At 41.8% G+C, this 17,280-nt stretch overlaps 1 protein-coding gene across 5 annotated transcripts in view; it reads left to right on the top strand.

Annotated features, from left to right (window-relative positions):
* Positions 1-17,280, top strand: part of LNX1 (ligand of numb-protein X 1) — a 197,386-nt gene that overhangs the window by 151,073 nt on the left and 29,033 nt on the right. For 3 of the 5 annotated variants that reach the window (XM_034411317.3, XM_087875323.1, XM_034411319.3), the window contains 3 exons: positions 1,864-2,066; positions 6,726-7,097; positions 8,305-8,424. In XM_034411317.3, coding sequence (XP_034267208.2) covers positions 1,864-2,066; positions 6,726-7,097; positions 8,305-8,424 — 695 coding nt within the window. The remainder of the gene's footprint in view (positions 1-1,863; positions 2,067-6,725; positions 7,098-8,304; positions 8,425-17,280) is intronic. The other 2 variants (XM_060690821.2, XM_087875324.1) reach the window with 1 other exon arrangement.

The raw sequence follows: 17,280 nt of genomic DNA, 5'->3' as shown, positions 1-17,280 counted from the left end.
AGTTTCATAGCCAAATGTCAGAATGGCTGCACTGAAATTACGGTACTGATAAGTGGAGCGGTGGCGCAGTGGTTAGAATGCAGTATTGCAGGCTAACTCTGCCCGACTGCCAGCAGTTCGATTCTCACCAGGCTCAAGGTTGACTCAGCCTTCCATCCTTCTGAGGTCGGTAACATGAGAACCAGATTGTTAGGGGCAATTGGCTGACGCTGTAAACCGCTTTGAGAGGGCTTTAAAGCACTGTGAAGCGGTACATAACTCTACGTACTATTGCTATTTTGAATTGGATCGTGAAAAGCCTTCGTTATTTATGTGAGAACTGAATCATACATGCAGCATCTTGAACCCCCCTAGCAGGATCTGCATTTTCATCCAGATGCATTGCGAAGGCTTTTCCTACCCCGAGTAGCAAAAAACTAGGGAGAATTATTGATTTTATGTAATGCATGGAGTTTACGGTACCGTGTTTCATTTTTCTATTGGTTTTCGTATATTTCTATTTTTTCTCTCCTTTTTTCTCTTTTTTCTACATTAAATCAATACAAAAATAAATATTAAAACAACCGCTGTTGGAATATAGTTGTGCTGTGCCCCATTGTTTGAACATGAAGGTTCTGTTGTGACCCAGGCCCAAGTAGGTAGTAATCGATGCAAACGGTTCCAAAACAAACAGACTTTATTAGAACAGCTGAGAATTAACTCATTCTCAGCGTAGTCCAAACTGAATTAAAACAAACTCTTCATAACACAAATTCTTCAGTCTAATCACCAACCTTGGTATAATTAGGCAAACTGCCAAAGGCTTCTCTTGGCAAAAGTTCAAAAGCAGAAGACGCCGACAAGAGATAAGTGCAGCAAGACTATCAACGTTGTTTTCCGACAAAGAGCCCAAAAGCCGTTGCTGGTCTTTTAAGCCTTATGGGAGGGGCCAATCATCTCTTGGCCCTACTCCTGAGTCATCCTCTCTGCTTTAGCTGCTCCTGCCTTCTAGAAGCTCTTCTCATATGTGCACTAGGAACAGGCTCCTCCTGTTCCTCTGCCTCTCTGCTGTCAGCCTCTAGATGCTCTGGAATCCACACCTCACTCCCCGATGGCCCTGGCCCCATCTCTGCCTCCGATGCAGAGCCCTCGTCCGAGCCTTCTCCAGACTCCAGGACTGGCCCATGTTCTTCCTCAGCCTCATCGCTGTCCGACTCCGCTGCCAGTTCTGCAGGCTGCTGGAGAACCACAACAGGTTCTTTATGTCATAGTACAGGTGGTTCTCAACATATGGCCTTCATTTAGTGACTGTTTGAAGTTGCGATAGCACTGAAAAAAGTGGCTTATGACCGTTTTTCATACCTATGACTGTTGCCGCATCCTCATGGTCACATGGTCAAAATTCAGAAGCTCGGTAAACTGACTCATATTTATGACGGTTGCAGTGTCCTGGGGTCATGTGATCACCTTTTGCAACCTTCTGAAAAGCAAAGTCAATGGTCAAATTCATTAAATTAATAACTTAAGCTTAATAAAAGCAGTGATTCACTTAACAATGGTGGCAAGAAAGGTCGTTAAATGGAGCAAACTCACTTAACAACTGTCTCCCTTAGCAACAGAAAGTTTAGGTTCCATTGTGGTGGTAAGTCGAGGACTACCTGTACATAACAGATGAAAGAGTTGATGTTAAACGTACAACGATCACTTTCAGCTTTTAGCAAAAAGTCACTGGGCATCTCTGATTCCTTTTTAATAAGGACCAGACCTCTTAAATTGTAACTCTTAAGAACTGTGGAAGTGCGTCATGTTTTGTGTTCTTGCGTTTGTTCAAAAAGAACAAAACCCATTCATTTCACATCCAACCCTTTTCTGCATTTGTTTCAGCCGCTCCAAGGTTATATCATCTCATTCCAGATGGTGAAATCGCCAGCATTAAGGTCAACCGCAGGAACCCCCACGAAGCTCTTGCCATTAGAGTAGTGGGGGGCAGCGAAACGCCTTTGATTCACGTCATCATTCAACACATTTATCGAGACGGCATCATTTTCAAAGATGGAAGGCTACTGCCGGGAGATATGATCCTGAAGGTAAACGTTCAGAGAATTGAGCAGGGGAATAAAAGGTTTTTTTTTTAAAAAAAAAATTGATTTATATGCCGCCCTTCTCCGGAGACTCAGGGCGGCTTACAATGCGTTAAGCAATAGCCTTCATACTTTTGTATATTTATACAAAGTCAGCTTATTACCCCCACAAACTGGGTCCTCAATTTACCTACCTTAGAAAGGATGGAAGGCTGAGTCAACCTTGAGCCTGGTAAAGATTCGAACCTGCAGAAATTGCAGGCAGCTGTGTTAATAACAGGGTGCATTAAACCACTGTACTACCAAGGCTCCTCAGGGATGGAGGAATGTTTGAACAGGGGTGGGCTTCAAAAATTTTAGCAAGGGGTTCTCTGCCCAGTTGCTGGGTGGGTGTGGCCATGGTGGGCGTGGCCTAGTCGGCCTCCTGCACCACGGCGGGGGGGGGCGTTTTTGCCCTCCTCGGGCTCTGGAGGCTTTCCTCGAGCTTCCGGGAGGGCGAAAACGGCCCCCCCCAGGCTCTGGAGGCCCTTCCCTAAGTTCCGGTAGGCCTGTTTTCATCCTTCCCAAGCCTCCACACGCACCCTGCACTTACCTGCATCCAAAACAGGCCGCGTGGGGACTCCTGGGAGGGGAGGGGCGAGGTGGGCAGGGCCAGCCAGGAATGGGATTTGGGGGTTCTCCGAACTGCACAGAATCTTAGCTAGATTTTTCTCCCGAACTCCTGCGAACCTCCAGCAGCCCACCCCTGGGTATCCCCAATACAATGTTCAAAGTTCTGAATGACAGCTTATTTGAATTTCATGTCTCCTTTTGTTGCCTTCTACATGCTGTCTGAATATTTCACACTCCCACAGCGGGAGACAGCCAAGCTGGTTCAGGAATTCTGGGAGTTGAAGTCCACAGGTTGTAAAAGGGCCACAGTTGCCCACCCCTGGCTTACAGCATAGAATCAGGCCTAAAATGTACTAAAGTAAGCCCTTATTTAACCCTGCTGGCACTTACTGTGTCTCAAGGTCACATGATCCCGTTTTGCATTCTTCTGACAAGCAAAGTCAATGGGGAAGCCAGATTCACTTAATGTCAGGTTTCGATGTCGTCTCAGATAAAATAAAATGCATTTCCAAAGACATAGTCTTTGAAGAAATCTTTCATTTTATTAAGCACGACAACCTGTCCCCGATTGTGGCATAGCCAACTCTGACTTCCTGACCCCAAACCTTCCCTTTCCGTTCCCCAATTCTCCGCGTCTCATTGGCCCTCTTCCAAATCACTCTCCCCATATCTATTACTTCAGCTCCTAGGAATGTCCCCCCTCCCATCTCATTTCCGAGGGGATATTATCTTCAAGGAAAATAAGTAGGTGAGAAGTCAAGCGTCCTCTTGCCAGCTGCCCCCTCTTCTCCTTCTTATGTCAGCACTAGAGTAAATGCAGGTTGAAGTGCTGACACTTAACAGCCAGGTTACTAACTTATCAACTGCAGTGATTCAGTTAACAACTGTGGCAAGAAAGGTCGCAAAAGGAGGAAAAGTCACTTAACAAATGTCTCACTTAACAACGGACATTTTGGGCTCAATTGTAGTCATAAGTCGAGGACTACCTGTACGGAAGAATAAACCCATTTTCTAGCACTGAAACAGTGGTGGGTTGCCCCGGTTCGCACCGATTCTATAGAACCGGTACTAAAACCGGCGGGAGGCTCCGCCCACCGACCCCAATATCATCAAAATGCTTCTGCGCATGTGCAGAAGAGCACGTGTGTGTGTGAGTAAAGCTGGCACGCGCGCGCGGTCCCACTACAAACCGGTAGTAAAGGTAAGTAGAACCCACCCCTGCACTGAAACATGAACGGATTTCTTTAGGATTAGGAGCTTTAGAAATACTCCATCTATCTCTGTCTCCAACATTATTGCTGAAGCTTCTTTACATCTTTTTTTTTTTTAATCGCAGAGTAGAATAGTTTTACTTGCTGGGGAAAAGTTATGTTTGACAGAACCTTCTTAGAGAGTTAATTGCTCTACCATGAAACAGTATCGCTAGATCTTTTATTTATTTTTTCTTAATAGCCTTGGAAGCACTAGCAGAGGTAGGGGCAAATATCCTAGCAAAACATATAAAAACAGCTTAAACAAATCATGGGTATGAAATGTTTTGGTTGGGAGCCATTTCAACGGTATGTGACTTCCCGAACATTTAAACCTAAGACTTTCTGCAAGGTAATATGGATAGATATCGATTCTAGAGAAGAAATGGGACAGAAAACAGCGTTCCTGCAGACCGGCAGTAAATTCAGAGTATGATAAGTGAGGAACTGCTGGACTTGTCTAAGGAAAATAAAAATTGTAAAAAAAAAATGATTTTTGTTACAGAGCTGTCGAAGCCTGGAATATCTTACCCAATTCACTTGTCCCAGCCATTAACGTCCCCAGTTTTAATTCTAACTTAACCTCTGTGGACTTTAAGAGGTCCTTAAGGAGGCGGGCATAACTGCACTAACATGCCTATTGTCTCTGTCACATTTTAATACTTTACCTAATATTTAAAAATACTAATATTTGAATTTGTCATTTTCGTTTGACGAGTAAACAAATAAAATAAAAAAACCAGCCTTTTTCTCACAAGAAAGTTGTGAGGGAGGGGTGTTTAAGAGAGGAGGGTGCATTGTGGTGGAAGCTATCACTGCCACAAAAAATCATCCACGATAGATTAACATTTAAAAGAAAAGAGAAAAGGAAGAAACAAATACTCTTTAACATGGGATTTGTTTTACCAATGGCTATCTAACAGAAACAGAGGTTAGAAACTAAAAAGATTAGAAGGATAATAATAAAAAAAAAATTCATTGAAAATGTTGCAAGGATAAACTAATTGTATTATTACTTTGTGATTAATATTGATATGTTTATTATGATTACTATTATGATTATTGTTGTACTTTACTTAAAACTGTGCCCAGACACTGTTCGAATAGAATAGAATAGAATAGAATAGAATAGAATAGAATAGAATAGAATAGAATAGAATAGAATAGAATAGAATAGAATAGAATAGAATAGAATTCTTTATTGGCCAAGTGTGAGTGGACACAGAAGGAATTTGTCTTTGGTGCATACACTCTCAGTGTACATACAAAGACAAGATACATTCATCAAGAATCATAAGGTAAAACACTTAATGACAGTCATAGAACAGAACAGAATAGAACAGAATAAAATAGAATTCTTTATTGGCCAAGTGTGAGTGGACACACAAGGAATTTGTCTTTGGTGCATACGATCTCAGTGTACATACAAAGACAAGATACATTCATCAAGAATCATAAGGTAAAACACTTAATGACAGTCATAGAACAGAACAGAACAGAACAGAATAGAACAGAATAGAATAGAATTCTTTATTGGCCAAGTGTGAGTGGACACACAAGGAATTTGTCTTTGGTGCATACACTCTCAGTGTACATACAAAGACAAGATACATTCATCAAGAATCATAAGGTAAAACACTTAATGACAGTCATAGAACAGAACAGAACAGAATAGAACAGAATAGAATAGAATTCTTTATTGGCCAAGCGTGAGTGGACACACAAAGAATTTGTCTTTGGTGCATACGCTCTCAGTGTACATACAAAGACAAGATACATTCATCAAGAATCATAAGGTAAAACACTTAATGACAGTCATAGAACAGAACAGAACAGAATAGAACAGAATAAAATAGAATTCTTTATTGGCCAAGTGTGAGTGGACACACAAGGAATTTGTCTTTGGTGCATACACTCTCAGTGTACATACAAAGACAAGATACATTCATCAAGAATCATAAGGTAAAACACTTAATGACAGTCATAGAACAGAACAGAACAGAATAGAACAGAATAAAATAGAATTCTTTATTGGCCAAGCGTGAGTGGACACACAAGGAATTTGTCTTTGGTGCATACGCTCTCAGTGTACATACAAAGACAAGATACATTCATCAAGAATCATAAGGTAAAACACTTAGTGTACATACAAAGACAAGATACATTCATCAAGAATCATAAGGTAAAACACTTAATGACAGTCATAGAACAGAACAGAACAGAATAGAACAGAATAGAATAGAATTCTTTATTGGCCAAGCGTGAGTGGACACACAAGGAATTTGTCTTTGGTGCATATACTCTCAGTGTACATACAAAGACAAGATACATTCATCAAGAATCATAAGGTAAAACACTTAATGACAGTCATAGAACAGAACAGAACAGAATAGAACAGAATAAAATAGAATTCTTTATTGGTCAAGTGTGAGTGGACACAGAAGGAATTTGTCTTTGGTGCATATACTCTCAGTGTACATACAAAGACAAGATACATTCATCAAGAATCATAAGGTAAAACACTTAGTGATAATCATAGGGTACAAATAAGCAATTAAATCATACTAGGAAACAATCAATATCAATATAAATCGTAAGGATACAAGCAACAAAGTTACAGTCATGCAGTGGGAGGAGATGGGTGATAGGAACGATGAGAAGACTAATAGTAATAGTAGTGCAGACTAATGTGAATAGTTTGACAGTGTTGAGGGAATTCTTTGTTTATCAGAGTGATGGCGTTTGGAAAAAAACTGTTCTTGTGTCTAGTTAGATATGACTGACCCACAGTTCTGTCTTCCAGGTCAACGGCATAGATATCAGAAACGTACCCCACAGCTATGCCTTGTTCGTCCTGAGTCAACCTTGTCAAGTCCTCCGTCTCACTGTGCTCAGGGAGCAAAGGTACCAGTGTGGGAATTCTGGACTTTACCCTGATGTTCCCTGCCACAGGGATGAGAATTTGCACATTGTTCTGAACAAAAGTAACCCAGAGCAACAGCTGGGCATCAAGTTGATCAGTAAAGCCAACGAGGAGGGAGTCTTCGTGTTCAAAATGCTGGAAGGAGGCCTAGCTGCCCGTGACGGGGAACTTCGAGAGGACGATAAGGTTTTAGCCATTAACGGGCACGACTTACAGCACGGAAGTCCAGAAAGCGCAGCCCAATTAATACAAGTAGGTTGAAAGAGCTTCCTCAGTCAGAACACATCTGAGAAATGGGGTTAACGTTTGTTTGAGACAAAGAATGCAAACCGCCGTGTCTGCAGAGAAAAGGGGGAGAATCTGCCCTGTTTTTATTGTTGCCACAACTTTAACAGATGAACAGAGTTGGAAGGGACTTTGTAGGTCATTTGGTTCAGGGGTCAGCAACCTGCGGCTCTCGAGCTGCATGTGGCTCTTTCACCCTTTTTGCCCTAAAGACGTTTTTGTTTCATCAAGTCAGGCTGGCCTGACCTACGCTTTTTAAAAAGAATTGTTTTAAAAAATTAGGGGTTTTAATATAGGGTTTTTAACTATGGGCCAAATTGATTTAATTGGATTTTAATATTGTTTTAAATTTTGTATCTGTGTATTTTATTTGCTGGCTGTTCACCGCCCCGAATCCCTCGGGAGAGGGGGCGGTATATAAATATAATAATAAGCTAACTAACTAACACTTCTGCTGCGGCTCTCTGTCACTCAAAATATGCGTCACAACCGACAATGTGCAACACCCACCGGCACGCGATTTATTGAGCTTTTCAACTCCCGGTAGGCCAACTATGGATAAATCCAAGAAAAGAAAAGTTTCAGAAGAAAACAGAATGTTTAATTCAACTACATATGCTAGTTTTGTGGCCGCTCAAGAAAGAGTCAGGCACGGGGAGGGTTTTGTGGCTCCCGGTGTTTTCTTTTCTGTGGGAAACGGGTCCAAATGGCTCTTTTGAGTGTTTAAGGTTGCAGATCCCTGATCTAGTCCAACCCCCCTCCCAAGCAGGAGACCCTACACCATTTCTGACAGATGGCAGTCCAGTCTTTTCTTGAACGCTTCCAGTGGTGAAGCTCCCACAACTTCCGAAGGCAACTTCTGTTCCATTGGTTGAGTGCTCTCACTGTCAGAAAATTTCTCCTTATTTCTAGGTTGAATCTCTCCTTCATCAATTCCCATCCATTATGGAATCAGATCTTAGGGTGCTTTGGAAAATAGCTTGACCGTCCCCCCCCCTCCTTCCTCTCTGTGGCAGCCCTTCAAATAAAACTTTATAATGTATCCAGAAGGCATTTTCTTAAATCTGTTTAAAATCAATCTGGTATGAGCGCAGCCATTTTGTGAATGTGTCTGAAAATTGAAAATTTGGTTATGCAGCCAAGTAACTACTTCTCCCTGTGTGTCAATATGCAGGCTAGCAAGAAGCAGGTTCACCTCAGCATTTCCAGGCAAACCAGGCGACAGACCCCGGATATCTTGCAGGAAACTGGCTGGGATTGCCACGGTAACCACCTGCCCTTCCTTGCTGACAAGGTAAGGCCTACACTCCTCCTCCTCTTCCTCTTCCTCCTCTTCCTCCTCTTGCTCCTCCTTCTGATGAGGGTTGACTAACGTACTAATGTCTCTAAGTATCACCTCTGGAAAGCATTGTCCAAAACAATGCATTTTAGGTTTGCGCTTGTTTATGTACCTTGAGGAATTGCTGATTTCTGAATGAGGAGAAGGAAGAGCACAGCAGCTGAGAAAGCAGAGCTGGAGAAAAAGGAAAATCATAGCACATTGTTCTGTGTGGGTGGGTGTCCTGCAGGGCTCCGTAGGTTCCTTCCAGGTTAATGATTTTAAAATTAAGAAGCTAACCTGCTTTTCCTTCATCTGGAACAAAAAATGTGAAGGAAAGACTTCATAGTGGTTTTAGAAATCCGTGCAATCTGGCCAAAGATTAGCAAAACTCATCCATTCATTGGCATCCTTCAGTCTCAAGAGACTATGGTGTCGTGCTCTGAAAAGAGGTCCTAAAACAGCATCTAGTGTGACTAAAAAGGCCAATTCGAGAGTGGCAATCCCTTCCATACTGAGGGCAGATACATTCTGTCCCCTGTCCAGCCTCCAGATTTCGCTGGTTCCAGGATTGCCTCTTTGCCTCAGCCTGCCGAACAAATGTCTCTTCGAATTGGAGAAGGCCATGCTGCGTCTTTAGCCTCCAAGCTGAACAATCGGAGGTCAAGGTTTCCCAGTTGCTAATGTCCATTCCCAGGGCCTTTAGGTCCCTCTTGCAGATATCCTTATATCGCAGCTGTGGTCTCCCTCCGAGGTGCTCTCCCTGCAGTAATTCTCCGTACAGGAGATCTTTCGGAATCCAAAACTATAGTCTTAATTTAAATTTAATGATAATCGAGAGAGGTATGTTAGGTTGGAGGGTCAAGTGGTGTACCCATTTCCCCCCATTTTTACAGCATTTAAACGATCCCCTGTATCAACAGGAAGCATGAGAGGCTCAGATTCTTTAGTGTCCCTGTTACAGTCCCTGTTTGGGGTTCTAAATTATAATTCCAGTTAAAAGACAGCAGAGGTGGATCTTATACTACAGTTCCCACACCCATATATTCAAAGCCCCATTCCGTTAGAGCAGTGGTAACATTCAGCTGGTTCAGTCAAACCTGTTGTTAAATTGCCGTCTGGCCCCTCCCCTCCCTGTCCCTCCCCACCCCGCCCCTTCCAGGAGTCCCCCGCAGCCCATTTTTGCTCCCAGGAGGCTGCAGGGAGACCTACTAGGCCCAAAATGGGGCATAGAGGGACGGTGCACCTCCCCATGGCCCATTTTTGCTCCCAGGGGGGTGCTGGAGGCCAAGTGCTGCCTGTTACATCCCCTGGCCACGCCCACCATGGCCACGCCCACCCAGCCGGTCATTAGGGCAGAGAACCGGTTGTTAAATTATTTGAATCCCACCACTGCAAGTGTGTATGTGTGTCTGTGTGTTGCCTGAAAAGGAGGCGGCGCAGGGGTGAAATCCAGCAGGTTCTGACAGGTTCTGGAGAATCGATAGCGGAAATTTTGAGCAGTTCGGAGAACCAGTAGCGGAAATTTTGAGTAGTTCAGAGAACTGGCAAATACCACCTCTGGCTGGCCTCAGGAGTGGGGAGGAAATGGAGATTTTCCCATATCCTTCGCCTGGAGTGGGGTGGGAATGGAGATTTTGCAGTATCCTTCCCCTGCCACCCCCACCAAGCCACGCCCACAGAACTGGTAGTAAAAAAATTTGGATTTCACCACTGAGGCAGAGATTCCATCAAACAGCTATGGGCGCCATATTAACTTTTCAGATCTGCCTCACCACACCTGTGGCAACCAGTCTGCCTCTTTTTTTAAAAAAAATGAACACTTTATTTTTTTTATTTATTTATTTTATTATTCATATTTCTATGCCACCCACTCTCTGAGGACTCTGGGTGGCTTACACCAAAGACAGTATACTAAATAGCATATTGCCCCCAACAATCTGGGTCCTCGTTTAAAGACAAATATACAGTATAAACAAATACAAAGCAGAATAAAGATGAATAAACTAGGGATTGAAACACGTCATGGAGGTTTTAGCTTTTTGGCATGCCTTAAAAATATGGGGTAGAAACGTTTCTAAATTGGCATAACAAGCTCCATGGCCCCAGATGGGATCAAAGACATTGTTTACTTTCTTATTACTGGTTTTATTAATATGTCATTGGCTATTTTAGTATTATTGTTAGGAAAGTGTTATGGCTTCTTGTGTTTCTTTGCTGCCACCTAGTGGTCACGTGGATATTTACAAATCTAGAAATTTTGTATACCGCTCATGCCTAAAAGCGTTACAAATAAAAGTATTAGACAACTGCTTAAACAAATTGTTGAATGAAGCTGGAAAGGGTTTCTAAAGTTGCCTCAGAATTTTTACCCACCTCCCTGCTATCTAGCGCATATCTTCTGATTCCTGCTGGAATCATCTAAGTCAGTGGTCGGCAACCTTAAACACTCAAAGAGCCACAAAGGTCCTAACCGGAAGCCCCCGCTCAATTCTGGAGCCGACCGGAAGTCCGGTTCCCCCATCATAGTTTCCTCCTAACGCGGCATCCTTTTTCTTCAACCTGTCCTAACCAAAAGCCCTATTAATTGTGGAGCCAACCAGCAACAGGGAGCCGCAGCAGAGGGAGGAAAGAGCCACACGCGGCTCCAGAGCCGCAGGTTGCTGATCCCAGATCTAAGTGAATCCCTTCACGCATGAATTATTTTCTTTACACTATTGCAAAAACAAAATCTCTGTGCTGTCCTTTTAAAATCGCATGAGTGGGAGTTCCTTTGAAGAGGCTTATTTCCCAGTTGTTAGGTAATAGATGTTATCCCGATTTTATAGAGTTTTGGAGAGGCTTCAGTGTCCAAATCAAGTTGCTGCCCTATATACTTCGACATTGATCTGATGGGTTTTACACCCGTGTGACAGAGGCAAAAAGTAATTGCGTGCACAATCACCCAGGTATCATACAGGCCGTTATCATGTTTAAATGTTTCCACTTTATAGAATAATTTGATTTAACTGTCCCCATCCTTTCCCCCCCACCCCTTTTCTTACTTTGAGAGTCAACTCTCGGATTAGAAATTTCTAGAACACAGATGTAAATGTGGGGCCAATATTGCTTTCAAGTTTCTAATATCCAGTGCCAAGAATAAGCTTCAGCCTTCAACATCATTTGTTATTATAAAGTGGTTCAGCTGTCCCTTTTGGCAATGGAAACCCATGACATCCTGCCTCTATGAGGAAAGAACCTGACTCTGAAGCCAGTGACAATTGTAAACATTGGCTTGTCCAGCACCAAAGATCAGGGAAGCTGGGAGGCACTCGGATGATTGCGTATCCAGATTTCACTAAACTTCCATTTGGAGTGAATTGTGCAATGTCAGACATTTCTACACCGTGCACGAGGCAAGATGCCAACTGAAGGGAACCGTAAAGATTCAGTGGTGGGATGCTCCCGGTTTGGTCCGGTTCTATAGAACCGGTAGTAAAACCGGCGGGAGGCTCCGCCCACCCGCCACGACGTCATCATGGGTGATGTGTGCATGCGCAGAAGCGCATGTGCGCTCCCGCTGCGAACCGGTAGTAAAAGTAAGTGGAACCCACCCCTGGTAAGATGATCTGATATTTGCGTCTTCAGGTGTTCTTCCCAAGAAATTCTCGCCTTGATCAACACCCTTAATTCCTGTAGGTAAAACGGGCAGAAATTGGGATTCGAAGGGCAGAATGTGATTGAATGGTTATGCGTGTAGCATGTCAAGAGCATCTTAAAGCAGTTATATCTTTCTGTGAGTATGTAGCTGGCAGAGAATCTCACAAAAAGATGGAATTAAGATATGACTCTGCCCTCTTGTAATCACACATTGCCCTTTAAATCCAGAATGCTGTACAATAGCAATATCAGTAACAACTGATATACAGCTTCACAGTGCTTTACAGCACTCTCTAAGCAGTCAGCATAACGCCCACAATCGGGGTCCTCATTTTACCAACCTTGGAAGAGTGGAAGCCTGAGTGTATGTGTGTGTATCATTCACATACATATACATACTGCAATATCTATCTATCTATCTATCTATCTATCTATCTATCTATCTATCTATCTATCTATCTATCTATCTATCTATCTATCTATCATCCTCATCATCATATCTATCTATCTATCTATCTATCTATCTATCTATCTATCTATCTATCTATCTATCTATCTATCATCTATCTATCATCCTCATCATCATATCTATCTATCTATCTATCTATCTATCTATCTATCTATCTATCTATCTATCTCTATCATCTGTCAGTCTATCATATCTATCATCATATCTATCATCTATCCTCTATCTATCATAACTATCTATCATCTATCTATCTATCTATCTATCTATCTATCTATCTATCTATCTCTATCATCTGTCCATCCATCCATCCATCCATCCATCTATCTATCTATCTATCTATCTATCTATCTATCTATCTATCTATCTATCTATCTATCTATCTATCTATCATCATATCTATCATCTCTTTATCATCTCTCTATCATATCTATCAATCTATATCTATCTATCTATCTATGTATCACTATATCTATCTCTATCATCTGTCCATCCATCCATCCATCTCTCTCTCTCCCTCTCTATCATCATATCTATCATCATATCTATCAACTATCTATCTATCATCTCTCTATCTCTATCTCTATACTATCATCTTATCTATCATATCTATTATCTCTCTATCATCTATCTATCTATCATCTATCTCTATCTATCTATCTATCTATCTATCTATCTCTATCATCTGTCAGTCTATCATATCTATCTATCATCATATCTATCCTCTATCCTCTATCTATCATATCTATCTATCATCTATCTATCTATCTATCTATCTATCTATCTATCTATCTATCTATCATCTATCTATCTATCTATCTATCATCTCTTTATCATCTCTCTATCATATCTATCAATCTATATCTATCTATCTATCTATGTATCACTATATCTATCTCTATCATCTGTCCATCCATCCATCCATCTCTCTCTCTCCCTCTCTATCATCATATCTATCATCATATCTATCAACTATCTATCTATCATCTCTCTATCTCTATCTCTATACTATCATCTTATCTATCATATCTATTATCTCTCTATCATCTATCTATCTATCATCATATCTATCAATCTATCATCTATATCTATCTATCTATCTATCTATCTATCTCTATCATCTGTCCATCCATCCATCCATCCATCCATCCATCCATCCATCCATCCATCCATCCATCCATCTATCTATCTATCTATCTATCTATCTATCTATCTATCTATCTATCTATCTATCTATCTATCTATCTATCTATCTCTATCATCTGTCCATCCATCCATCCATCCATCCATCCATCCATCCATCCATCCATCCATCCATCCATCCATCCATCCATCTATCTATCTATCTATCTATCTATCTATCTATCTATCTATCTATCTATCTATCTATCTATCTATCTCTATCATCTGTCCATCCATCCATCCATCCATCCATCCATCCATCCATCCATCCATCCATCCATCCATCCATCTATCTATCTATCTATCTATCTATCTATCTATCTATCTATCTATCTATCTATCTATCTATCTATCTATCTATCTATCTATCTATCTACCATCTATCTTGCAATGTTCAAAGACGGATATCAGCCTCCCAGAATAAATTGCTGCCAACATTTACGTAACAATGAATATTAAAACGGAGGCAATCTATTGGGACGTCCCTATCAATGGTGCCCCCACAGTAATGCTATAAGCCTAGATGGAATTGGTTATTTTAAAAAATATCACCCCTGGGAACATTACCTTGTAACTAAAGGCCTTGGTTATCAGTACTAAAACTAAGCACAGAATACATTTCAATTTCTTCCACTTTGCCCCACTTTCCCCTCATTCCCTGCATAAATGTTATTTTATATCTAAAAGGAAAGAAGGAAACCCGTTCACCAGCATTCCTTTTGAGCCTTTAAGATTGCTTGGCATTTCTTGCAACCTAAATGAGAAGACGTCGCTTTTAAGAGAAACTTCTAAAAGGCAATTTTGCTCATGACCTAAGGAGAAATCGGTAATTTCCTCCTCCTCCACCTAAGAAAATGAAGTTGGTGACAGCAAATCAGTCTTGAAGAGATCAACATCATTTTCTTTGTGGAAGTATTTTTTTAAGAATAGGCTATTTTACTGAGACAGAGGAAGTAGAATTTGCATGTTTAGGTTCAAAAGTTCGCTGACTTGCAAAAAAAATAAAAGAAAAAGAAAAAAAGGATGTTTCCTTTCAAACCAGCACACTTGCCAGCGAGAAATATCACAAAAATAGAAATGAAGTTAAGATGGATTATTTTATTGCTAAGGAGGTGAAGGAATGGTTTCCTGGCTTAGGAAGGGCACAGAATCCTTCCCCAACAGGGAGTATTTGCAGGGTGTGGTGGAAAATACCAGGATGGTCGGTCACAATAGCGCAATCAAGACTCTGCCGGTGTTTTATGTGTAACGCACAAGACAGGCCTGGCTTTGATTGCACTGATGCGACGACCATCTTTGATTTCTTTTGGCCACTCCTTGCAAACACCCTTGTTCCACAAGGATCTGAGACAGGAGTGAAATCCAGCAGGTTCTGACAGGTTCTGGAGAACCGGTAGCGGAAATTTTGAGTAGTTCGTAGAACCGGCAAATTCCATCTCTGGCTGGCCCCAGGGTGGGGAGGGAATGGGAATTTTACAGTATCCTTCCCCTGGAGTGGGGTGAGAATGGGGATTTTGCAATATCGTTCTCCTGCCATGCCCACCAAGCCACACCATGTCCACCAAGCCACACCCACAGAACCAGTAGTAAAAAAAATTGGATTTCACCATTGATCTGGGATAAGTAAGAATCCAAGAGGATTTGGGCTTTTCACTGCCAGATGCTACGTTTCTGAAATTCTAGTTTTTTGTAATTTTACCCCTACAAAACAGTATTTGGAATCTTTAGAAAGATAAGCAGGAGGACCTTCAGTTCTTCATAAACAGAGTCAGAGAAATATCCGGGAGAGAGGGAGAGAGAGAGAACCTAGTACATATGAAGAAATGTCCTAGGTGTTGGGACCTAGGCTTCCTGAGTCATTAAAACATACAAGTAGTCCCAAAAACCTCTTTTATTGCAACAGCTGTGAATTACGTTCATTCACAGCTGAGTCCCAATTAGTTGCAAAAAAGTCCTTTGGGAGAAGTCCTTCAGGATAATCACCAACCTTTATCTCCCTTGACTCTCTGCCAAAGACCTACTTGGCAAAGCCACACGGAGTCCAGAATCAAACAGAGATGCCGACTGGGAACAGAATTAACAACGTTGCTTTCCTGCAAAGGGCCCACGTGCCTTTGCTCCTCTTTTAAGCCTTATGGGAGGGGCCAATCATCTCCAGGCCTTACTCTCGAGTCATCCCTTTAGTTCTAATTAATCTTGCCTTCTGGCAGCTCTGCGCATGTGCACACTAGGAACAGGCTCCTGTTCCTCTCCTCTCTGATATCCGACTTTGAAGTCTCCAGAGTCCGCACATAACTCCCAGATGGTCCTGGCCCCATCTCTGTCTCCAATGCAGAGCCCTCCTCTGAGCCTTCCCCAGACTCCAGGACTGGCCCATGTTCCTCCCCAGCCTCCTCACTGTCTGAGTCCACTGTCAGCTCCGCAGGCTGCTGGCGGACCACAACACTAGGGACTTGTCCTATGGCAAAAAAATATTGGTTAAACGTAAAAATGTGGCTAGAAGAAATGATAAAACAACAAAAAGATCTAAAACCAGAGATGTTCTCGTTGGGTATCCTACTGGAGAAATACCGGAGAAATAAAAGAAATACATATTCAATTTTATATGTGGTAACAGCAGCGAGAATTGTGTATGCACAAAATTGGAAAAATGAAAATATACCTATAGAGGAAAATGTAATAAAGAAAATACTAGAACAGTGATGCTGAAGTTTTTCGGCACCGAGTGCCCAAACCAGAATGTGCATGCATGCATGCACGCACCAGAGTGCCGGAAACCCGAATACCAGGTGGCCAGTGGGCATACGTGTGCCAGCCAGCTAGTCTTTTTCCAGTTAGTCTGGTTTCCAGCACTCTGGCATGGCTGATCTTCTGGCTGCTTTTCTGGTTTCCAGCACGCGCATGCGCACCGGTCACTGGTCTTCGGGTTTCCGGCACTCCAGTGCGCCAGCTGGCCGGCGCGCACAAACCAGAAGAGCTGCTGATGACAAAGAGAAGAAGAGCAGCTGGCGTGCGCAAACCAGAAAAGCAGCTGGCGACGGTGCAAGTGTCTGGCACATGTGCCATCGATTCGCCATCACGGCACTAGAATGTGCTGAAATGGATAGATTAAGATTGAAAATTAAGGATAAGGAGGAAACAGAATATTTTTTAACTTAGGAATTATTTTATCAATGGTTGGAAAATAGAAGCAGAAGTTAGAAATTTAGAATCAAGGAGGATATGTAAATAAAAATGAAGTAAATGTGCAATTAAATAATGAATATTGAATAGAATAGAATAGAATAGAATAGAATAGAATAGAATAGAATAGAATAGAATAGAATAGAATAGAATAGAATAGAATAGAATATTGGAGTGAAGAATAGAATAGAATAGAATAGAATAGAATAGAATAGAATAGAATAGAATAGAACAGAACAGAACAGAACAGAACAGAACAGAACAGAACAGAACAGAATAGAATAGAATAGAATAGAATAGAATAGAATAGAATTCTTTATTGGCCAAGTGTGATTGGACACACACGGAATTTGTCTTTGGTG

The sequence above is a fragment of the Pantherophis guttatus genome, chromosome 8 (genome assembly GCF_059756535.1).
Source record: "Pantherophis guttatus breed Tessera chromosome 8, ASM5975653v1, whole genome shotgun sequence".
In the NCBI taxonomy this organism is placed as follows: domain Eukaryota; kingdom Metazoa; phylum Chordata; class Lepidosauria; order Squamata; family Colubridae; genus Pantherophis; species Pantherophis guttatus.
The sequence above is the reverse complement of the archived record's forward strand: the minus strand, read 5'-3'. Positions and strand labels throughout refer to the sequence as shown.